We start from the raw sequence: 23,852 nt of genomic DNA on the forward strand, positions 1-23,852 counted from the left end.
AATCCTTATCATCGCCATAGGTTATAATTATCGCTGCTGTTGGTTGGTTGTATTTGGTTCTGATTTCTTTTCGGTATATGTCTAGGCGTGATGTGTTCGTGTGTAATGACGAGATATGGCGGCATTTTATCTTGTTTCCCATGTGCCTCTGTGATACTATCAAACCATGTTAGTATTTTAATAAAACGATATCTGTAGGTGTTCGCTGTGTCTGCAAAAAGGCTTTCTTTCATTTCTTTCTCTCAATATATATGTGTAAACATATAGGTAAGTCATTTTCCCGTTTTGGACTGGATATTACCAGCACGAGGGCGGTCTTGCTGCTTCTTCGGCGGTCTACAATGGCTGTTACTGTCCAGGAGCGGGAGCTATGTAATTTTTTGGTTGTTGCGATATTGATTTTTGGAGTTCGGCCCCTGTTACTCTTGCTGCCGTGTTCGCTAAAACGTCTTGGCTGTTGTCGTGTTTGTCTTTCTCTACTTCTCCATTGTTTCGTTTTCAAGGCGACGGAGCTGAAGGAAGTTGAAGTAGAGCTGATTTGACGCCGGAATCTCTCACTACCACAGCCATCATGGCATTAGTACACATCACATACATCATACACATAAGAAAAGAGTTCACCAGCCTTACTGCGAAAAAAGATAGCTATAGTCGTAGATATAGTAATTAATTGCTGCAGGTTTGATGCTAAATATTTTTAGGATTCAACATAAACCTCAGCAAAAGCCAAGTACTCAAAGCTGGCGAACCAGATATCGTCACTTGACGTCGGACCTAAACTAAGGAGCTGCCCAACGTGAGGCGAAAACACTAAAAATTCTCATCACCTATTAACAGCTTGTAGTACAGCAGTTATTGCCGCTTTTGACTAATTTTGAAGAATTTCCATGAACTGTTATTTAACGGTTGATACGGGACGATAATAAGGAGCGACGTATGCCACATCTACTTGATTTTTTCCTTACGGTACCTTACGTGTATGTATACGCATAGTTTGCTTAACTAATTCGATTCGGTTCAATCTGAGCGCTTCTTGTCGTTGCCGGTTGCTGGGAGCACTACAGGCGCCCAATGCTCACATAGGAGGGCAGATTCACTCATACACACACAAACGTAAAACGCTGTTCATACAAAGACCACGATGTGACCTGCTTAATAGGTGCCACCCGGCCTCGATGTGATGCCAAAATGACAGTTCTTAATGCTGTTCCTTCAGCCTCCTTCCTTCGAACGCCCTTATGGTTCCCGGTCTCCGCTAGCCTGAACGCCCTCGACACTGTGGTAGTTGTTAATAGTAAAATGTTTACCGCATCGTGCCGTTGTTTACATCATAGACAAACTGGTGCTTCTTATAACAGCACTATCCCACTGCCACCGACTTGCTGCTGAAACACGTCAATCGTGTCATCGTCCTCCATGTCCAACCCGGATGGAGTGTCTGACTCATTGATCGGCTGACCGTCGAAGCGGAATCGAACATTTTGAATGTTCAGTCCTGCACGATCACAGTACGTTGCCATCAGTTTGCGGAGCGGCGTGTGCTTCTTGATTTTGAAGTGGACAACACCCCCATCCTGGCCAACCACTTTCAGGTTGATCTGCTCAGCCTCGTTTTTGGCGTCCTTGTTTGCGTCAGACATGTTGGCTGACTATTTGTTGCTACGGATTAACAACTCCGGCAGGCACGACGATTACAACAAAGGACACAAGGTCCGATAGCTTCGTGCAAAAACAGATACCGCCGAAGTCTGCGAAGAAACGCTTTCGTTATTAGTCTGTTTTATTGTTACTGCTGTTGCCGTCACTACCCAAAACGTTACCGTTGCGAGGCAGGCGGATCGAGGAGGCAGCGAACAATCCGCGGCACCAATACCGAAAAGAAAACCTTAGCGTCTCGTAAACACTGCAATAGCTGGGTACAGCACAAAGTAACAAAACTGAATGGAAGCAAGAAACTGTCGTTGTTGCTGCTGTACTTTTTTCTTCAGTGGTCGCGACTTCGCAGGGCCTCAGACAGACCAAACCACTCGTAAGTCAACAGTGCAGACCAGCCACTTTTCGTGCACACACCGGCACAATGATGAGACTAAGTGTGGCACCAATATGGCGGCGTCGGAGCAGCCAGCGGCCGCGTACCAAACATTATTCGGCAATTCGTCAGGAACCACACCGTTGGCTCGGAATGGCCGGCCACCAATCGGCGATATTGCATGTACCACAAAAGAAGAGCGCGCGCAAATTTGAACTTGTGGCGCGAGAGCGACGATTAGAGCAACAGCGCAGCGCATGGCGCCAAGAGAAACAGCAGAATCAAAGCTACCGTCCGCTGTTCGATATCAGCGGAGTCGCCGCCAACCGAAGAATTTGTTCGCGTTTGATGACCAACATGTTCAAGCCCACCCAGATCGGTTTACCGGATGGTGCTTAGACTAGCTATTGGGCAAACGGAATCGACTCAGATAATGGTTTTCCGCAGTATAACATTTTTTGTTTTATTGCATATAAGAAACTTGTTTGTCGACGGAAGGTGCTGCATTAACCTCTTGGCGGGGTATAGCTCTACGTACACATATATTTCGATGGCTTCGAAGATGCGAGCGTAAAACCGGCTTAGTGCACGCGTCAGCACACACATTTCTTGAAGCAACTTGAATAACTTGTACTATCGGAAAAAGTTAATGTATAAAAAGAGGTACCAAAAAAATGTCCTAAAAATAGCTTGTGGATATTCTGCTTTGCAATGATATTGCGATTAGGATTAGGGCAGAATGAAGTTCACACGTCAAAGAAATGTTAGAAACCTTGTTGCGATGTAGAAGTGCGTATAATAAAGTAATTTAAAAGGAAGTGAACATTATCTTGATGCACAGTGGTATTACAGTCATTTTGTAACTGAAAGTTCTGAATGCCGGTTTTGTGTTGCCGGTTATCGTTCCCACAACTGAAGTATAAATTAGCGTATCGTTTCACACATGGTTTGCGTTTAGGAACTTCTGGCCGCATAACTATTAATGTACACGTAAAGCCTGTTCCTTTTCTAAAAGGACCGCCTGTAAAACCTGCGGGAAATGAGTCTCAAGATTTTATGCGGCAAAATGAAAAAAAGTGACGTCAGCAAGGTGAAATTAAATACTGGACAATATATCATTCTATCGTATTTTGAGCTTCAGTTGTTTTATGATTATAACTTTTCTATGATTTTCAGTGCCTTGGTTGGATTGGTTGCCTTTCGCTGTGACCACTTCTAGGCACTATCAATGTTTTATGCTTTAATTTTTTAAACAATATGTTTGCAAACTACCAGAAATGTTCTTAGGATTCGACTGAACGCGCTATTGGACGCTATAAGTTATTTGCTCATTCAGAGAATTAAATTCTGTCAGCTTCTAAGTAGTGACGAAGCGTAATACTTTCGCTAATTAGTTATTAAAATTTGCGAAATAAAAAGAAGCTTATGAGAGAAAATCGGAAGGATATCTTTCATACGCGATCTGTCAAAATGAATTAGCAGGTTTCAGGCGTAAGAAAAGCACTTCTTAAGCAGCTTGAAAAAAGATACAACTGAATCTCTTGAGTAGAAGCATTAGCACGACGTCAGACGCTTGTCGTTGCATCGGATCATCCGAGGACGTCGAAACGTCTACCGTAGCAGTAAATGATCCTACACCTAAGAACAGAACGTAAGGTTTGAATAGACCGTGTTCATACTTGCGTAGGCCTGTGGGGGATAAGATAAATAAGGGGCAATAACGACGTAACATAAACGTTAAATTGCCAAAAACCTTTGGATAAATAAAACTATTACTTTAATTATAATGTAAGACAGACAGCAAAAAAGCAAGATATGCTTAACCTGAACTCGAATTCATAAATATCCCGCCTTACGCATAAGGTGGAAGTTTTCAAATGTCTATTCTTTGGCCTCAATACAGCTATGAACGTGACGAAACTACTAAGTATAGAAAATGAATGGGTCAATCGTACGGAGATACTAGAGAGTGCAATTTTGGAATATTTTGCAAATCGTTTCACTTCACGTGTCGTTGGTAGTAATATAATATTTATAGTATCCTAATCATAATAAAATGCCGCTAAATTTTACTTCAAGATAGCTTGAGTGGTATAATGCATGCACTAGATATACATTTTCTAGAGTTAGCAATTAAGCGATACGGCTAACTTAAGAATAAAACATTAGACTGGATGGGGTATAAAAGTAATTTAAATGTTACGTACGAATGTCAATACGTTTCGTAAAAACCTGTCTTCTCCTAACTTGTTCTGCTTATATAGCGGAAATGCATAATATCAAAAAGAGTTTTAAATCCGTTTAACTGGAGAACTGTGAAAGTAGCTGCCTAAAATAGGTTTAGAAAATTTACTATGCTATAGACGCATTAGGATTCCTTAGATGCATTCGGCTCCATGTGTATAGTTATATGTATTATTAAGTCATATGTTAACACTAAATTATCGACTGAGAATGTAAACTGGGTCATTATAATTTTTCTCACGGTAGCACTGTACAACATTCTCCCGTCTTTAGTGCAGTTGATCTTGCTAATGCTCCAAGAAATTAACAAATTCAATTAATCAGCTTCAGGATGCATTCTGTCAATTCCAAGCAGTGCCACGATTTGTGCAGGATTTATAGACAGGTGCTTTTTATGCGACACTTCATTAGTCTCACTATTTAGCAATTATCTTATTATGCAGCTCTGTCGAATACCGGCGTAAACTTCAATACTGCGTTCAATTTTAACGTTTGTCTAGAGAGATTTATTGGTAATTTGTAATTAGAACTCGGATATGAATAGGTTTCACAGTACGTAGATATTTCACAATGTAGACAAGAGAGTTACTTAAAATGAGCTGAACGAGCGACCAGAGTACGTTATATAAGCAATAGATGCTTAATATTATACTAATTGTTCTCAATGTGCGCCAATAATCGCGTGCAAAGCTCTTCGTGTTTTGGGCGAGCTCAGTATTGTGAATTAATTAGCAAAAGCAACTAATAACAACTTTTTAACTGTGAAAAAAGATGAGGAAGGCAATATGTAGCTTCATCAAGTAATGATCAGTAGAGGTTGATAATGCAACGAGCATCGCTGTTAAGTGGATAATAGCAGTGACTAGAGATTTTCAGCGGAAGATATTATTCGGTATACTAGGAATAACATCCTGCGCAACACATTAATTAAGAATAATTTCATTTTCGTTTTGATGGCAGGCCTGCAACCGAACCAATATATATGGCGCGATACTGCCTACGCACTTCTCACACGGTCAAGCAGTACAGCAAGATGGGTAGACAATGCATGTTCAGTTTTTGTTGAATTGCTTTACTCATATGATACTCGCGTAGTTTTCCTAGCTGTCAAAGTTTTAACAAATATCATTAGTGGCGGGCAGGACTTTCGAGACACGTCTATAGCTCAAGGACATTGTGATTTACCGTTCAAATCTTGCCGTAAGCGACGTACACTAGGATATCCTGTAAAGTGTAGTTGGATGCATTAGCCAGCTAATCAATGACGCTAATGCCCTATGCTACCTGGACCTAATCGATGTTCAACCACAATTAATCAGCCATTTTGTAAAGCGCTAACCCTAAGGGCTGCTTTTCGAAGCACATAGTTGGCTTGCAAACTTTGACGCAACTTTTACGTTTAGCTAGTGGCCGATGTAGTTATTATTGGTAGTCTGGTATGACTACAATTTTTTTATGGCAGCAGTTAACGCATTAGATTTACAAACGATCCTTAGGCTGGCCTTGATCTCCAAGCCATGCCTATGCATAGGCAGTTATTACTGATAAAGATTCAGGTAAATAGCAGGCGTTTAGTGGTGTCGATACTCGCAAGCCTAGCAGAGGAACAGAGAAAATGTCACAGGCGATTATTGACACTGCTGGTGCCAATTCTGACAATCTCTTAGCAGGAACGATTTAGGCATCCTCGAAGAAACAATTCTTCCCGCCTTCAGGCTTCTATGCGCTTCGTGATATTTGTCTGAGCTGGAGTTTTTTTTTCTGCTCGTGGGTGTATTGAACGCAGCTAGCTCAGGGAAAGTCATAAAGGTAACCGCATTGAAATCAATAATAGGAACTAGAAATTTTTATAGAAAGAAACTTGTACATTGTAGACCTCCCAAGCTAGGCAAGCTCCTAGGGAGCGCAAAAACTATAGAAGAAAGAATGAATCTGCTTAAACGGTCGTATATTTAAACAAGTGTTATATACCGATGTTGAAAAGAGAGATTACTACAATCTGCAATAGACTTAATTGATATATATATATATAACATTGTTGAAAAAATCCTCCAATGTTGATAAGGAAGTGAGTGTATTGTTATTGAATTTGCACAATATTCATAAATATCTTTTTTACATGTGATCGATATGAGTAAGAGCTTACTTCGTTTATATTTCGATGTGGGTTCGATTTTCTGTCCTTAGGAAATGAATAAATAGATACCCTGACCAATGGAAAACCAACGATTGTTATATAAACTTAAGACAAACTAAAAATAAAGAAAATGCAGAACGGATGTACTATAGGCTGTTTGTATTTAAATAACCCTGATTCTACGTTAGATATATAATCTAGACTTTAAAGGAACTATGCTTTGATAAAGAGTGGAACATTTAAAAAATATTGCAGTGATCTAATCTCTTATAGGAATTCTCTACGGAAGAGATGTCATACATGAATATGGTATACCATATGAGCATACCATTGTATAGATTTACTATATTTGCAATGGGAAGGGATAAGATCGATGCTCCACTTCGACAACATATATGGCTATGTCCACCTATAGGAACATGCATGACTACATTGTGGCTAAAATAAGCAAAAATGTTTAAGCTACGTTTATTTTTAATTATCGCTTTTTCTACTAGCTAGAATACGTAAGCTTCCCATACAGTTTATGTTTCTCATCAATCTATACGAATAAGAGCCTTTCTGTCAATCATCCAGTAGATTCTGAAAAAGCCTTGAATTACTGTACATTTAGCAATTACAAATTTCACAATAGACTTTCAAATGCTGTCAGTTTTATTTACGACATGGTTATGTGTTAACGGCTATGACGCCTACGGCTTTAATCTCAGAATGTTTAATAGATCTCGCAATAAAATATGTATACAAATCAGTGCAGTTACCTTAGACAGAGCAAAGGAATGTGGGATTAAAATCAAATCACTAAGTTGGCTAGAGCCATTTAACGGGTCGAAAAACAATGTAAGGTAAAACAATGATATTTTAATAAATTTCAGATGTACTCTTTTTGATGCTTTATGGACGCACGCTGGCGCTCTGGGAACATCGTAACAGCTGTGTACTAGTAACTGCATTACTAACCTAATCTAATCCCTATATTAATGGCCTGTTTGAAATCAACGACGGAATGATACGTTATGTCATCCATCGTTTTATTCAAAGTATAAAAACTAATGTATGACACAGATGGTGAGAATACGGGAGCTGAAGCCGCTGCTCGATGCTATCTTTCTCGATCCAGGCCATGGTTGAAGCGTGGCGGTGAGGTCGTGCGTTGTTATCAAGTAACTACACTGTACTGTCGAATACAACCTTACACATTTATAAAATTATTCAGGAATTCAAGATTCTGGCAGCTATGGTAGTGTTGCTCATTTGCTTGATACTCATTGGCCCCAAGAGTATCACCAAAGCCGCCTTCCTTCTTGTTCGATGCTATTTTTTTGCCTAATCTATTTCTGGTAATTTTTTTTGCGATTAATCGTTTTGCACATCTTCTTATCGACCATAATTTTAGTCCTCAAGGTGTACTTTTTAGCATTTTGTTTGGTAAATTCTTTTGCGTTTATAGGCCCGCCGTTTTTAAAGCGCTATTTACCAAGCTATTTGTTTATAGCCGGGCTACGTAAAAAGCAATCATTACCATTAATCTGCCCGAATTACCCGTGGACGTTTCGGAAATTATATCGGGTTTCAATTTAAATGCTTTCTGAATAACTTATTAGCTACAAAATTTTTATCGACATAAATTGTAACTTTGCTCAAGATTGTCGGATTTGGAAGTTACATGATTCATGGCGGGGACCGTTCGACTCACATTTAGACGAATAATTTTTTTGACTGTTGTAGTAGACGCCATATATGCCGTTAAGGGTTGAATCCTTTTATTTTCATGCCCGCTGACTTTTAAGCGCTTCACACTACAAGCACGTTTCATTATGATGCTGATCCCTGCCGATCTGAATTAAAGTCATGTCATGTGTGATATGCATCACTTCGCTAAGTCGGTTAATTTGCTGAAATCTAACTAGCGAATTTGAAGTTTCGTTGGTTACCAAGATATAAAAACATGAGAACTGATGCCTTAGAGAAAAAAACGCATATAATTTGTGTATGAAGTTCACTACTACAAGGAGATGGTCAGGAACAATGTGCTAATACCGTACATCCCTTCACACCAATAAAACACCTATTCATATTACTATGTACAAAATATTCATTTACATTAATATGTAGTAGTAAGTGAATGCATCCCATTATTATAGTACGGCATTGATTATGCCCATGTCACTTGGTTATTTTGCACTGGCCTCTAATAATGTATGTTCCTGATTGGCTTTTATCTTACTGAACCGGCATTTTTTACGACTTCAGCTTCCAAGCAGTACAATACCGGGCAAGGGCAGCTAAATATTTTAGTCAAGCATAATACTGCATTATCGAATTAGCTTCTTAAGCATTTTTATGCGATATTTTGCTATGAACAAAAATCCACAATATGCATAATCTATTTACTCATATTTTGCATTGTAAAATCTTTCAAAAAAATATTCATGTGAATGAAGCAGTACGAACGACGGCCTTAGTAACATTTTCCAGTAAAGCTCAAGTAAGTAAGTAAGATTTTATTGCTGATACCACGTCGTCTATTTAGCCAACAGATAAGTTAAATATACGTGAAGTCGCGGCGTGGTACGCTACGAATTTCAATGAGATGTGTTAGGTCAATAGTTGGAGCCATGGCATCCTCCAGAGTCCGGAAAGGTCGCTGAAAATATAAAAATATGAATTAACTTGAAGGCTTAGTTATTTCCTACAGGGAGGCTGTAGTAGTTAGTATAGAGGACGATTAGACAATCGGTCGTTTTCAAAAATTATAAGGTTTACTGAAAAAAAAAACTTTGTCGGTCGGACCGGAGCTGTTTTCAAGGCATAGATACATTTTGACTAATGCAATCTTATTTGTTAGGATAGACTTAATCCCTATCCTAGGCCTCTTTTTTGTGGCTTCATTCAATAATCTGTCGTTTATTTTATCTAATAACAATAGCAATACAGGTTGAAATACTTACTACACACTTTTTATTAAAAAATCGTGTTAATTTTCGCAAATCTGAACGTTTCTTGTATAAATAACAGTAAAAAAAAACAGTAAACAGAAATAATGAAAGCAAGTATTCATTTTAACATGTAGGTATTATAAATGTTACATATATGTACAATGGTGTATAATGTGCATATATGGTGCCAGTATTTTTTGTATGAAGCGTTCAGTTTCTATCTACAAACTTGGAAGTTGCCGCGCTAAGTTGTTATAATTAGAACCAAAAAAATATTACCGATGGTGTAGCGAAAACCTGAACCGTTCTTTCAAGTTGTTTGCTACTGGTTGAATGGCGACTGCGTTTTTTCGGTGTTGACGCTATATCAATTGTAGCAAAACGTTTGATGATTGTGTTGCTGTTGTAGGTTTCGTTGTTGCTTAGATTGTTCCTCTTGGCGCATTTACTATCCGAGTATGTCGATCTATGTGACGTTGACGAAGGAGACTCAATTTTTCGCCTCAGCTTTGATACTGGGGGAAAAAAATGCCGACGAAGTGAGAAGACAGAATTCGTGAATGGTACTACAAAAATAAAACTATTAATATATTTGTCATCCTTTATATTTTGCCTACACAATTCTGTCTGGGAGATGGGGTGTTTTTCTTTGTTTCTAAAACTGAATATCACAATCTACCACAGCTTCAACTTGAAATTAAAACCACTAATTTAATCCGAAATATTTTCTTTGCTCTGCAAGTCATTTTCTTGATAGCAACCATCCGTGAAGCGAGATTAATAGAGGGAGTCTCACTAAATTTTGGTTAAAACATGCCACATCTAAAAATAACGAAGTTAAATTTCAGAACAAAGTCAAAGCTTCCTGCAAGTGCAAAAATAAAATTCTACCAGCGGAATGTTGGACCAGATTTTTTCAAGTAATATATCGAATTAGTAACGCTTTCGAAGCTGAAAGATGTAACTATATAGATTTTTTTGTGTATTTTATCAATCAAACTGAATTTTTAAAATATGAAATCTTAAGAATGCACGTACATATTCCTAATTCGCGAAGTCGTTTCTGGCTTGGCGTTTCAGTAGTGTTGCCTGGAGATGCTAGCGTCGACAGCCGACTCAAAGAGGCTGAAACAACATTTGCCAAAAAAATCACTCAAATATTTGGTGAAGCGCAACTTCTGTGCTACTTCAACTTCACATAGAAAAAATATTCAAATTATTTTTCTCAAATTGATGTTCTCTCGTTTCACTAACACATTAGGACGGATTCACTACGATTTTTTTTACTGTTTTTAGCCAAAAAAATGTAAAGTTGCGCTGCAGTGCAGACAAACTCTATTACATTCCGTGTGTGTATGTACTAATGAGATTTGTGGGCCAAAAAACCTGCTAAGCTTGTCATCAGAAATTGTGACACAATAATCCAGTGCGTAATTGCACACTGTCATTTCCAAGGCAAATATGCTCCTTACCAAGTGTTAAAGTGCCCAATTTATTTGGGGCTGTCTTCTTATTACTCTTTGGAGTTTGGGGTTCACTCGAAGGCGCTGAAACGGATAAGAATTCGTTCACAAAAGGGGCCAACTGTGAATTTTTTGATCATAGGTAGAATTTTCGGAAGTAGATTGAATCGTCCGATTAATCATATAGATGTCCACTCCCAAAGAGCAATTTTTAGATTGCTACGTTTTCCGTTAGAAAAAAAGCAATGCTTTGTTGTACCATAATTTGACACCTTTACATTAAAACTTTACCGAAAAAAATATTCCGGTGTGAAACTATAATTTGCTTTACGTAGATTCTTTACCATTACTCGTATCCCACAAGATAAAGGACTTTTTCGACACCTCAACTAGGTACGTAAGTTCCTTTATCTCGTGAGTTACGCACCTACCTTTTATAGGCAATATGTCAACATAATACTACACGACATGCAACTTATTGTCTAATCCAAATCGACTTAATTTGTTATTGTTTATACAATGAATGGTAGATTCACGTTACGGCTTTACTATTAGGTTCTTATAACCATTTGTACTAGAGTCAAGATCACCTTGTATGGTTGGCTTTCCTTGAGCGACATTAAAAAATGTGTTCTCATCGGCCAGATCTGCGAAAACGTGAGTCTCGGTCGTGTGGTCAATTGTTTTCGCAGTTTCGCCAAGTTCCAGGTGGGTCCGCATATCGTCATTATTAAGTGATGATTGCGAAATAGAACTTGAACAACTTGGTGGATCGAAAGCCGAAGGTACTGAAATCGTTCACAAGCACAACAAAAACACAGAACAAAGAAAAGCTAACTTTATGCGTAAACGGTGTAAATAATAGGAAAGACATGGCAGAAATTCACGTTTTGAATCATTATCACGCATTTACTAAGTATATCGCGTGACAACAAAAGGAATTAACGCAAGCTAAATAAACCTTTGTCAAACTATTTTCTTGAAACAGCGAAGTCTTGATTTACATATGTCGATAGTATAACAATAGCTGGTAATTGACGACGGCCCGTTTATAGGTAAGGGCGTTGTCTTGCTTGTGATTAATGTATATCTGCATACATTAATGTATGCTAATTTGTAAAAAAGACCGGCGAAGAACGTAAATAACATAAAAAATAATTGGCGTTAACATTTAATTTAAAAACATTGCGCATAAAGAACCACTTACTGTTGGCGAGGTCGTCTACGGAGGGCTTGCAGCAAGATATATCGCTATCATTTAGTCGCTGAAGGACTACACAACAGGAATTTTTCAGGGCATTGCAGAGGGAATCTTGGTCATGAGACCTATGTTCTGTAAGAACGTTTTCCGAAATAATACCCATATTACGTCGCCGCGTGCGGGAGCGGATCTCAAATGGGATACTATTACTTTCAGGTAAAAGAACACACTCAGTCAAATTTACTGCCTTATCTGAAACCAAAGGTAGACATATATTATAATAATAATTAACATTCTTATGATTATTTTTCCTTACAAACAAACGATACCCTAAATCCTGGTTTTTATGATAACCATCTTTTATACGCCATTGAAAAGCAGCTTGTTTTAATAATTTTTTCAAATTAAAAAAAATTTAGTTAGAGCTCTTAATTTGGTATAAAAATAGCATTTTCTAGGTACATTATTAGTATGTCAAAAAGCTGCCGAAACAATCCAGAGCATTGTATGACGTATACGAAAAAACAACTAAGATCCTACAGCTGACAGCATTACTCAAAAGGGTCTTGCTAGGTCCATAAAAAGTGGGTTCGATACAATAGGACGTGGTCTATCAAGAAGCTATTCACAGCACCATCATTTTAGGTCTTGCAACATAGAATGTGATAAGGTCAAGATTATGGCGATAGCCCACTGGTACAAAGGCCTTTTAGCGATATGAAATTCGCACCAACATTTAGAAACGAAAGCAATAACCAAAAATATTAATAATACGTTAGAGTCTAAGAGTACTTAGACGCCAACAATATTATTAGTGATTTATAAGTTATTTCTGGTTACGCTAATATAATCTTTATCGCGAATGCGATCAATCTTGATCATAAATTTCGGCTAGAATACACTATCGGCACACTCGCAATGCATCTGCCTGCTGTCCTAGTTGGACTAGTTAATTATTATTTGATCGTTCCGCTAAGTTACCTACAAAACCTAAGGACACGTGAGGAAATCTACATTCGATGTCGAACTGACCCACATCGTGTCGTACTAAATGTCAACCACCTGTAGCAGTGAACGGCACTATGAGACCTAAATTTCGGAATATTCTAAAAAACCTCTTGGAATGATTTCTTTTAATCAAAAGTTGGTTCGAAATATATCCCATCCAATAAATTTCCTTATTTTAAGTGTATTTCGCGTCCAAAGTCACTATAGTATAGTTGCTTGAGGAATGAATAATAGCCAAGTAGCCACACATTACACAGTTTAACTGAAAATACTGCACGTAAAAATTGTGTGTATGGCTACAGATTTTTGTTACGCATGGAATCAGCTATTAGTTGCTGGTGTATTTAGAATCTCAAAATATAAAATATAACGAAGAATGATGGGTTTAAACACACTTTTCATCAAATAAACGAAAGCTGGCGCTGAAATTCCGAAAAAAGAAAATCAGCTAGGGCAGACCGGACCGACAACTTCGACATTTTTCTTCCAAATTTCAGTTTCCAACATAATCTTGTTATATAATAAATTTCTGTGTCTAGACAAATATTGATAATCTTCATTGTCGTCGCGTCGTAATTAATCCAAATATCTATAGAACCTTAGTTATCTATATTTTGTAACAGTTGCGACGGTGTTTGTTTTATGCGCCATATATTTAAAAACGCAACCAAAATTTGTCGGGTTTCGAGTGGTATTTAATTCATTATTTGTCTTACGTCCATTTTTCGGCAATGCAGGGTTTCCTTGTCTCTACGTGCGTAAGCGTAAAGAATGGCTACTGTAATGCTTTTACTTTCTTTAAGATTATCATTATCTTATAAAGATAAAAAGCGAAATCACAAAAAAGGCTATGTGGTTTTCTCCGCGGGATAACATGATTGCGTCACTCACACGCGCGTCATTTGGAAAAATCTGAAATTAAGTAGAACATTATTTTGGACAGTATAACTCCGTTCTAGAGGCAAAGATAAATATATTTTGTAGTTATTTAGCATACCTGCATCCTCTATGAGAGTAAAATCTTTGTCGTCAACATCAGACGTCGACTCGGAATCCACAGTATCGTCCTGATCCAGCGTGGTTTCAGAGACAACGGACGCTTCGTCTTCTGACGAACTTTCGTAGTCATCGTCAAGGTCTGGCCACTCGTTCTCATCTGTGTCAACCATTTTTAGCAGAAAAAATATAGATTAGAAAGCATTCTGACCGCCCTGAGTACGGCTCCCGCTGAAATATTGAATATAACATTTAAAATTAATTTAAATACGCATACACTGACGCTGGCTAGCTTAGTTTATATAAGACAATATCGACCATGACCCACCAGTAGATATAATACTGACCATTTAGGTCTCGAGCCGTACTTTCATGAACCTCGTCGGGAATTTTGCGAAGCTTTTTGCTTACAGCGAGATATTCCTGCAGGGTCTCATCCTCACTTTTTTGCTGAATTGACTCTTTCAGCCTGATTTCATAAGTACCAAATGGAGAGCACGTCAGTGAGATTCTTTTGTTTCATTTGCAGATGCATTATATTGGAAAGACACATGCTGCAGGTTAGTTTACGCGAAAACTCAATTTAGCTCATTTTTCATTTGAGTGTGACGGGGGTATGCTGCTTCTAGATCCGAAAGGTGATACCTCTTTAAGAAATATATTTTTGGGGAATGACTCTCAATAATTGATTTTAAATAAATCTCTTGAATTGAAAGACATGATCAATGGTTCATTAATTATTGGGATACAAGTAATGAACCTGTTATCTGCCTCAAATATTTTTTGAACTAAAAATCGAGTTGAGCTTACTTCAATTCAACGTAAACTAGTAGGCAAATCATATAGCTCTATTCTCCAAACGTCCTTCAAAAGACGACAGTGCATCCTTTTTGTTCTCAGAGTTTGGGGAAAAGAAATTTCCCAGTACCAGTATTTCCACTAAAGCCTGCATTATAAATAGAAATTAGGGCCAAGTCTTTTCTGAAAAAATATAAGGCAGACATGGCTAAATAATAGTATCCTTTACTGACCGATTGAATACATCGTCAGAAATATTCCTAACTAATGGGAGTTTACGTTGACTACGACGAAAACAGTTGTATCGACGGCGTTCAGGGAAGTTGTCTGCTTCCTTCTGAGATCTGTAATGGAACAACGTAAAATCTTTTAAATCTATCAGTTCTCGGTGGAGGACGAAGACGACTAGCTGTTAGCTCTGGCGTAGAGTCGTAAATTTTAAATGAATCAATAACTTGAGGCCGCTGTAAGAGGTGAAAGGTAAACAGATTAGCAGTGGTGACATGATGGCCGATGACGTTATGAGTGTTCTAATTGATGTAGTGCTGCATCTAAGTGATGTAGTGCATCTCATTGTAGAAATAAAGCCCGTAGTGACCAATGGGATGACTTGTTGTTAAAAAACACTTGTTTGACTGCGGAATCCTCAGCCAGAACCTGACTGTGCGTTACACATCAATTAGACCTTGAAGAACATAGAACGATATTGATGTTTCTATATAATATATATATAGGTGTTCAGGACCTGAGGTCTATCACGATTATAGGCTAATTATTTCGATTTCTCACATGATATGTATTTGGAAACTTCCGGATTTCCATCTTATGTATTTTCGAAGCTTTGGGGTGTCGTTGGTCGTTTCGAAAAACCTCAACATTGACTTACCAAGCTAAGTGGAACCGTGAGTCGACGGAGCCCGAAATTCTGAGTATTCCTTTTTAAGTGAAATTGGTATCTTTACACCATATGTTTAATTTAAACGTCAGGCTCTCCACACCTCTGATGGACGGCCGCGCATATTTCCTAATTATCATCTGAGAGGACCTAGCCCCAGACAGTGCAGTCTAAATAAGCATGCAAAAGCCTTAGCTGGAGAGGCTTGGTCATCTCTTCTGTGAGGCCCTTTAAATAAGCCTAGGGACACCTGCTCAATTTCATCGCACGTCTTTAAACGCTAGATAGATGGCTGCGTCTTCAAATGGGCTATGACAAAAAACGCCGTATTTGTGTTTTGTCAAATTTCAGGCTGATATTGTGGTACACGTTTAAGAACATCGTCGCCACCCTAAAGCCCGAAGAAATATACTGGCATTTCGGGGCATAGTGAACTGACACATGTTTCCTGCAGCTACTGCTACTATTACCCCTTAACGAAAGCTTACTCGTCAACGTTAATATCTCTGTTTAAGCTAGCTCGTTATCGTGACCGACCGCTTATAACAGTAGATCGTTCGCTTATAAATTGTGAGCAGCGGGCTTATGGTTGAACGTCGGTACCCTGCCTGATCCAGACGATCTTTTCCTTTTTGCCTCCGTTAATGCAGTCTTGCACTTTGGCCAAGTTTCCTCACTCTGACCTAAATTTCCGAAATATTTAATAATCTTGAAAATCGATTTTTTCTTCTAGCCAGTGATAAATGCCGACTGCGGCGCGACTTTTCGTGCATCGATGAAGTCGACAAAAGCTACTTGATGCTTGATTATAGCTGACTCATTTACGGGAAACTCGAGTCTTCAACAGTCTTCAAGCAGGCGATAGATTACCCGGTTTCCAGTAAGGATAAACAAGTGTAACCTGGACACAAAAGTCGATTTTCTGAGCTCCCCGCCAGTGAAACGTTTCAATGTCACATTTTTGTTTATCTGTGTATATGTTCTGCCAAACTTCACTGTGGAAGAATAATATTCATCATTCTCAATATGTCCGTGAGTTGGTGCTTAGCAAAGCATAGCACGAAATGAGATGTTGCGAATCTGGCCGTGATACCAGATGCTGAAAACTCATGTGGTGTGAACCACTGTCATTATGTACTGGACAAGTGAAACCAGTACATTTGAGTACCCTTCGTCCACATACCACTTTTTTTTTCACAGACGAGCTCGCTGAATCCACAGTAATGGAAGCCTGTCAAACTTGGATTATGCAAGCTGCGGTCTTCCACAGATATCCATCTAGGGCTCGGTATTTCATCTACAAGCGACCTCTTAGGGTTAACCTTTTCGGGATCACCTGCATATGGTACCGGCACATCCTTGATGTCCTATATTAAGATCTTTTCTTATATATAAATATCGTTTAATAATGCTCCTTCAAAGTGGGCCTAATTGCTTTGAGGTTTGTTGCCTGAGTGTTGTTGAAAGACGATAGTAATACTTTTCCGTACGTTGCACTCATCAATGGAAGTACGTGAGTTACTTGAGCTTGAACACCAACTTATTGGGTTATATCTTCGGCTAGAATAAATTTTTTTGGACTGACAAGGTTAACAAGCACAAGTTTTTGTGAGGCCAGATATAGTCAACGAAATGTCATGTTAAAAAAGGATGGGAGACCCCGTCGACCTTCGTGATCAAAACATACCGAGCTCTGTTCTTGTCCATTTTTAAGTATGGTCTTCACTGCTATATTATTAGCGGCGGAACCTATTAGATCCACGCACCGCAAGTACAATAGAATACCGCTTTACGGCTCGTTTTGGGTCTGGATAGAAGAGGCTCTAATGTTACAATTCTAGCTACAAGTGTAACTCTTTTTTTTTTTCAGGTACGTGGAAGGTACACTGATCAACAGAGCTAGAACGCTAGAAAGTCCATTTAAGCTAAAGACAAATTGGAGGTACGTATGTGCACTGAAGGACTTACGAAGTGACACGTAATGGCACTAGTCAGTAACTTCGACATAGTTTCTTTTTGCTGGAGAGCATGAGAACATATCTCATCTAGAAGTTATGTTGAATTGTGTTAATTGGCGAGCTATTAAAATGAACTTGCCTCTAAATCGTTTTACCTGTAATAGACGCGGTTAAACAACATATGGTGTATACAGAAACGTAAAGCGGAATAAAAGCTGAGGTTTTGAAAGGAGAGACTGGATACTTTAGGAAGATTGTCATACTCGTTATAAAGATAAATGTGTTCCTTAAATGTTCTGCATGAATATACTATATATGTAGACGTTCCAGTATAAGACGTACCTGAACTCAATGATATCGTTAAGGTCACTGTGAATTGTCGAGGAAATTTTCCGATCTGGTAGTCTATCATGTTTGGCTAGATGGTATAGGTGCTGAAATATGTAAAAACACAACTAAATTTACGTCCTTAACCTAACATCAGGACGACTTGTTTTCAGTGTAATAATTTAGATGCAATTGGATAGCAAGTGCAGGTTTCCTTGACCCGAACACGTTAGAAGTTTGATCATGTTATTGTACTACTTTCGTTTTCATTGAATTATTCCTCATGATCCTCACTCAGTAGAGTTGTTCCGTTACTCTAATATTCATCTCCTTGATTAGATTGTTCAGTTTCGCTGTTTTAAATGTTTCTATTTTTTCGTTTTCCTCGGACCCTGTAACAGTTAGCTCGTTCGTTTGTGTGAATTATCATATGCTTTGATTGCAAAAAAGCTCTCACTTGAAGCATAGTGCTTCAAGCACACCTTACGGTTACGTTTTTCAAGTTTAAACTGATCTCAATTTTCAAAATTTCATGCGAGAGTTCGCCTACTAGAAAAGCTAGGTACGTAAGCGGTCGCATGATAATTTTAAAGAAATTTTCAATAGTTTTCTAGCAAAAACATCATATTGGACTCTGTGGCAGAAAATGAACCGAATTAATTTTTCAAAAATCCAGTTTTGTGGTTTTCGTATAGAGCTATTTATATATATATATATATATATATAACCAAACTATTTATACAATTAAATTAAATGTCTCTCCAACTTTCAACCTTTGTTGATGTAAATATACGAAAAGGTGCTCGTTTCTTCAATTAGCAAGTCTAAAAAGACTTAAATCTCTAACGTTTGAACGAAATAATATAATATTGTCGTCTCTCAAGGGTACTTTCGAGTTCGAGTTCTACTAAAACCAGACTGCTATAATTACAAGGCTGCCATCTTGCATTATCGAAATATGAAGTAGTCCGTTTCTTCGTTAATTTATCAGGGTTATCGTTGCCTTTAGCCGAATGATAAACTACGTTCTTGGAGATGTTAACCTTGTACCGGCATTGACCTCAGTTATACTCCCGCAATATCATTCCCATCCTTCGAGGCACATACCGGCATTAATTTCTATCAGTTTATCTTCCTTTTCCCCTACGATTTAAGTTATGCACCACACCGGACAAAGACATGGAATACAACCCGTCGGTTGCAAAAATAAATGTTTCAGACTTTTGTTATATAACATAACACAGGTCTGGAACACTTATTCTTGTAGTAAGCGTACCCAGCACGAAAACTGTGTTTAAACTATATTGTGAGAAAAGCTATTCGGTTATGGGTATTAAGGAATGACTGTACGGTATTCGACGTGACCTCTATTACAAGTACAATTAGGATATTCACCTCCACATAGGCAATATAATGCGGTCAAACCATAGTTAAAGGGGCCATTGGAATAAGATTAAAGAAATGTGAGAATCTACACTTTGTCCTGTGGACGAATAGTTTTTAAACGTATTCTGTCGCCTGTCTAATAAATATTTTTATCAGCTAAATTTAAATACAAACTGTGTGATGACTGGTTATTCGAAAGTACGTATACTTTTGACTTGTATCAGTTTCAACGAATCAGTCTGAAACATCATAAGCATTATAATCAAACACCTTTGGAACTACTTCACATAAGAGTAAGAACCAGGTAAATTATACTTACCTCTAGAAGTGATTTATTTTTTCTCGGCACTTTATTTGCCTTTTTTCGAAAGTTTAGTTTTAATATTCTTCGCGATGCTGTGATTTCCATTGTGGGTGGGAACTTCGTGAATGACGCCGCAGTCATCAGCTAAATAAAGTGAGTGTTTGCTTAACCCAAGTAATTGTCATTTTGATTTCATTCAATTAATATATTTAATTATTATCCCATTTAGTAAAGAGGTGAAAGATACAATAGGTTGGTCAGAAAATAGCTACATTTCTTTAGCTATAAATACTGCCAACTTCAATTTTTGTTCAAATTATGTAGCAATTACCCTCTTAAACGATTTGCTGATATAAACATTTTTAAACACTTGCCTGTCGTTTTGAATTATTAGCCCACCAGGCCGTACTGCATGGACTTGAACAAGTAATCGGAAATGTTGCGAATATACTTTTATTCAAAGCTTTTCAAAATTTTTTAGGTTCTATTCACTAGAGCCTCATGGAGTCCTTTAACTCTTCAGGGTTTTTTTATAGACAAGCTTTTTGTAGACTTAGCTTGATGGGCTGTTGAAGCCCGTTTCATCCGATATATAACCTAACTTTTTTATTCAGATGTTTATTGAATTCAAATCAAAGATCTTACACTCATTCTACTAAGAGGTAGCATTCCATATGTACTTTCATTCATCCCAAGTTACCGCAGTCTATAAATATCATCTTAAGCTGTAATGTATAGAACAGTATCGAGGTTCACATTGTTCATTGATCCTACGACAAACTTTAACTTCAGTCGCTTAATTATTGAAACTAACCAATCCACGATTTTTTTTTTCTATATGTTCTCTTACCATTCACAAGTTGAACCAAGTTGATTTGGCAACGAGTACCACACGTAACTCCAATGGGGTATGTTCTACATGAGGACTGTACTACAATACCGATTTACTGTGCTATGCAAACACTAAAAAGTGCCACAATAACATTTTAAAGTACTATAATAAGACATTCGCACTGGACATAGAAAGCCAAGTCGTTTTTTGTAGCAGTTAAGCAAAACACAAATCCATTTGCCAGCATGCGAAATTTTGGGCGCCAAAAAGTTTATACCGGCTTACGGGCATCGCTTAGCACTGTTATCACGATCCAGAGTCCGTGGCCTAGTTTACTGTTTTAGCGCCGTACAGATGGGCCCGTGCTCATGTGATCCACTAGCAGGGAAGATCATGTGTACAAGCGCGCCTATTCAAATTGGGAGAGTGTTGCTCTTTTCAGAGCCAGAACGCGGCTAGGTTCAAAAGTCGCTAGACTGGTGTGTGACTTTACGGCATCCAAGACACGGCCAAGATTTTCTTACATGTGATGGAAAAAGGTTTTAATTCGGATTTAGTTGAATTACAACTCGCGCTGCCTCCGAAAGTTACAACAAAACAAAATCATTACAACATCAACATGCTGACAGCCGACCATACACAAAAGTCACAGTGCAATTGATATTTGAAGTTAATTAGTTAGTACATAAATGAAGCCATCATTGTAAAATTTCCCTTCAAAAGATTTCTGAAGTTAAGCAGACCGTTGTAGTGAGAATTCTGAAACAATAAGTCAACTTCTAGTGGCGACTGAAATTTCCACTCAAACATATAGCCTGAAAAAATTTTACGAAAAATTCCGTTTCGCAAAAAGAAAGCCAATTATATGTGTTATGCTAATTGGTTGTTATTACAACAGATGTCAATCGTAGTGTGACAATAGCTTGCACACAAGACGACGACCGAAGGCTAGTTATTTGCTTGAAATGTGTTTTGGTGTTACACATGGGACTGTGTAATGAACATTCAAGTTAGTCAGACGCTGCAATATAACGGTAGAAGCAGCACTGATAGAGAAAATCTTGCATTATTCATGTGTGATCGAGCTGACAAGTGAAGTAAAGCATTACTTACTGTATGGTGAATATGATCAATGCAATTATAAAGTATCGTTCGATATTTTACGGCTCTAAACACGTGTGCGATATCGTTACGGTACTATACATTTGCTACTAAGTATGGCGCTAAGTATGGTGCGTGATAAACATTACTCTTATATTTACCGATGTTTATGACATCGCGACACCTTTTTTCGTGTTCTAGACATGTGCTTGTATTCTTTGAAATCTGAGTCCGTTCATTCGGAGATCGACACTCGGAATTTCTACAGGCGGGTTGCAATAAGCCACAGGAAATGAAACAATTCGAGTAGTTTACGAATATGAATTCAAGCTTGGAACTAAAATGCCAGAAACAGCTCGTCATATGAACTGTGTATTCGGCACAGAATCCAGTATTAGGTATACTGGAAGCTGGAGGTTCAACGAATTCCGGGACGAAAACGTAAGAAAATAAGTCTCGTAGATATGCGAAAACGTATAACGAGAGCTGTGGTGGAAGCCAACCCATTTTAAAGAGCACTCTGTTAGTACTCAGGCTTAATATTCGTAAGCATTCGATATTTATTGACAATGGTCACGTAAACTACGTCAAACATAATTAGGCACATGGGTGTCGTCTGATTTGAGCCGAGATTAAAAACATACTAAAGTAATGACGTATTTTTGACCGAATTGTGATTTCTGATGAAAAATTAACTCTCTGCGACAATCGCAGACGGTTACATATGTTGGCAGATGCAACTAAATTAATATTATTACCTTAAAGCAAACGTATAGCTGCAGTTGCTTATTGGATCTGTTCTATGGTTTGGAGTAAGTATTATTTGTAAGCATTGTACATAATTGTAAGCACTAACTCGACCACTTCGGCTGAAGTGTACTGTTGACAATTAAAAAAAATAATGAAAAAACTTAGCGTTAAGCAGCCAAGGTTAATGTACCACTTCAACTGTACCAGAGCGCTCGGTCTCACACCAAAATGAGAAAAGTGCAGGATCCACAGTTGACAGTTCTCTGTCATACACCATACTCACGGGCCATTATTGCTACATAGCATCAGTTTTCCAAATCTCGACAACCTCTTGATAAGAAAATTGTTCATGTTTAACTTGTCGCTATTACCTTTTGATACATTATAGGTTCTCGTAACCAAAACTATTAGACTCGCGGGATTACCAGTTGCCATCCAAATGACAAGAGGTCATATACTATAAACGTGCGCACTTTTCTGAAAATAAAAGAAGCCTAAGCCTTTAAAGGAACAACTCTGTTTTTTTTTGAAGTTTACTGTGTCACCTTTTAGAGTGAACAACCTATTGTTGTTTCTAGCTTCCATCTTTCTTGACATTTAAAAAACCGCTAGTAAATGAGCGCTGAAAGGCAGTGATTAACGAAATGCATTATAATGTGTATGCTCAAACGTGAGACGAACTTTGCTACTTAAAAAACAACAAATTTGACATTTCTGAGGGAGATGAATCGATGACGCGTTAGTGAAGAGAGCTGGCCTTCATTCTAACATGTTCTTTAATGTATAAATGAAATCGATAGTCATTAATACGACTCAGAAGTGTTCATTGCCAGAACATGTGCATTCTCCCAATAATAACTAATAGGCACAAACGACTCAAATAGGCCTATGATCATGGTCAAAACGACTTTTTTCGATAGAATCACAAGCGGTCACCATGTAGTATTCTAAAATATCTAAAATTACATCAGCTATTAATCATCAGGTTCTGTCACCTAAATGCTGCACTTAGTAAAGACTCCGACATTTCTACTATCTATACAAATATATGCAGAAGCTGTAAAATGAAAATAACACTATTTCTTCTACCATACCTTATTATTATTATTATTCTTATTATTATTATACAAGCATACATCTAACCTGTGGAATATTTTAGGGTAGGGTAAATGAGGTGCATCAAACCGTGACTTATTACAAATTGGTCATTTCTTTTTCACTCTCCAGCGCCATGCCATTCCTCCGATCAAGAACGAGGTACATCGTGTTCAGGATTAACACTGTTCTATCTTAAGGCAGCATGGGATGAAATGAAGTAAAAACGATAGCAAGCCCGATTTGGCATAACTTTTTCACTTGAAAACGCTCTCTCAGAAAATAGATGCCCTTTTGTGAGTATCGTTCGCCAACATATTACTTTGCTTTGTTGCATTTTCATAAATGTCGTAGCGTAAAAAACAGATTACAAACTTGTACTTATATAT

General features: G+C 37.9%; 2 protein-coding genes and 2 long non-coding RNA genes across 5 annotated transcripts; 2 read left to right on the top strand and 2 right to left on the bottom strand.

Annotated features, from left to right (window-relative positions):
* Window positions 1-124: 124 nt before the first annotated feature.
* Window positions 125-4,079, bottom strand: Sumo (Small ubiquitin like modifier). Its single transcript, XM_086970538.1, has one exon. The coding sequence runs from the start codon at window positions 1,638-1,640 to the stop codon at window positions 1,350-1,352; it is 291 nt and encodes a 96-aa protein (XP_086826664.1). The 5' UTR covers window positions 1,641-4,079; the 3' UTR covers window positions 125-1,349.
* Window positions 4,080-5,330: 1,251 nt separating this feature from the next.
* On the top strand, window positions 5,331-6,552 carry LOC111265552 (uncharacterized). The gene is made up of 2 exons (XR_002683521.1): window positions 5,331-6,082; window positions 6,461-6,552. It is a non-coding gene; the product is annotated as an uncharacterized LOC111265552 (long non-coding RNA).
* Window positions 6,553-7,033: 481 nt separating this feature from the next.
* LOC111265556 (uncharacterized) lies at window positions 7,034-20,925 on the bottom strand. 2 transcript variants are annotated; one of them, XM_022842333.2, is made up of 12 exons: window positions 20,536-20,925; window positions 19,701-19,829; window positions 18,011-18,102; window positions 15,049-15,159; window positions 14,365-14,486; window positions 14,019-14,177; window positions 12,020-12,265; window positions 11,403-11,600; window positions 10,822-10,896; window positions 10,388-10,474; window positions 9,629-9,864; window positions 7,034-9,057 (listed from the first exon to the last, which is right to left on the bottom strand). In XM_022842333.2, exons 1-12 carry the CDS (start codon window positions 20,536-20,538, stop codon window positions 8,956-8,958), a joined length of 1,560 nt encoding a protein of 519 aa, XP_022698068.1. In that variant the 5' UTR covers window positions 20,539-20,925; the 3' UTR covers window positions 7,034-8,955. The 2 variants fall into 2 exon arrangements, with proteins under 2 accessions (XP_022698068.1, XP_022698069.1); XM_022842334.2 differs by lacking the exon at window positions 19,701-19,829 and having other exon boundaries at window positions 20,536-20,924.
* A 198-nt stretch (window positions 20,926-21,123) lies between these two features.
* LOC147752791 (uncharacterized) lies at window positions 21,124-22,869 on the top strand. Its single transcript, XR_015313101.1, has 2 exons — window positions 21,124-22,059; window positions 22,757-22,869. It is a non-coding gene; the product is annotated as an uncharacterized LOC147752791 (long non-coding RNA).
* Window positions 22,870-23,852: the final 983 nt, after the last annotated feature.

This window comes from Varroa jacobsoni, unplaced genomic scaffold (assembly GCF_002532875.2).
Source record: "Varroa jacobsoni isolate VJ856 unplaced genomic scaffold, vjacob_1.0 scaffold_985, whole genome shotgun sequence".
Taxonomy (NCBI): Eukaryota; Metazoa; Arthropoda; class Arachnida; order Mesostigmata; family Varroidae; genus Varroa; species Varroa jacobsoni.

What these genes read in the sequence shown, in the direction of transcription:
- Sumo (XM_086970538.1), bottom strand. Translation starts at nt 1,640, where the DNA reads ATGTCTGACGCAAACAAGGACGCCAAAAACGAGGCTGAGCAGATCAAC.
- LOC111265556 (XM_022842333.2), bottom strand. An exon ending in AAAATAAATCACTTCTAGAG is followed by an intron (nt 18,103 to 19,700) that starts GTAAGTATAATT and finishes TACATATTTCAG; the next exon opens with CACCTATACCATCTAGCCAA. An exon ending in AGGAAAGCCAACCATACAAG is followed by an intron (nt 10,897 to 11,402) that starts GTGATCTTGACT and finishes TATCCGTTTCAG; the next exon opens with CGCCTTCGAGTGAACCCCAA.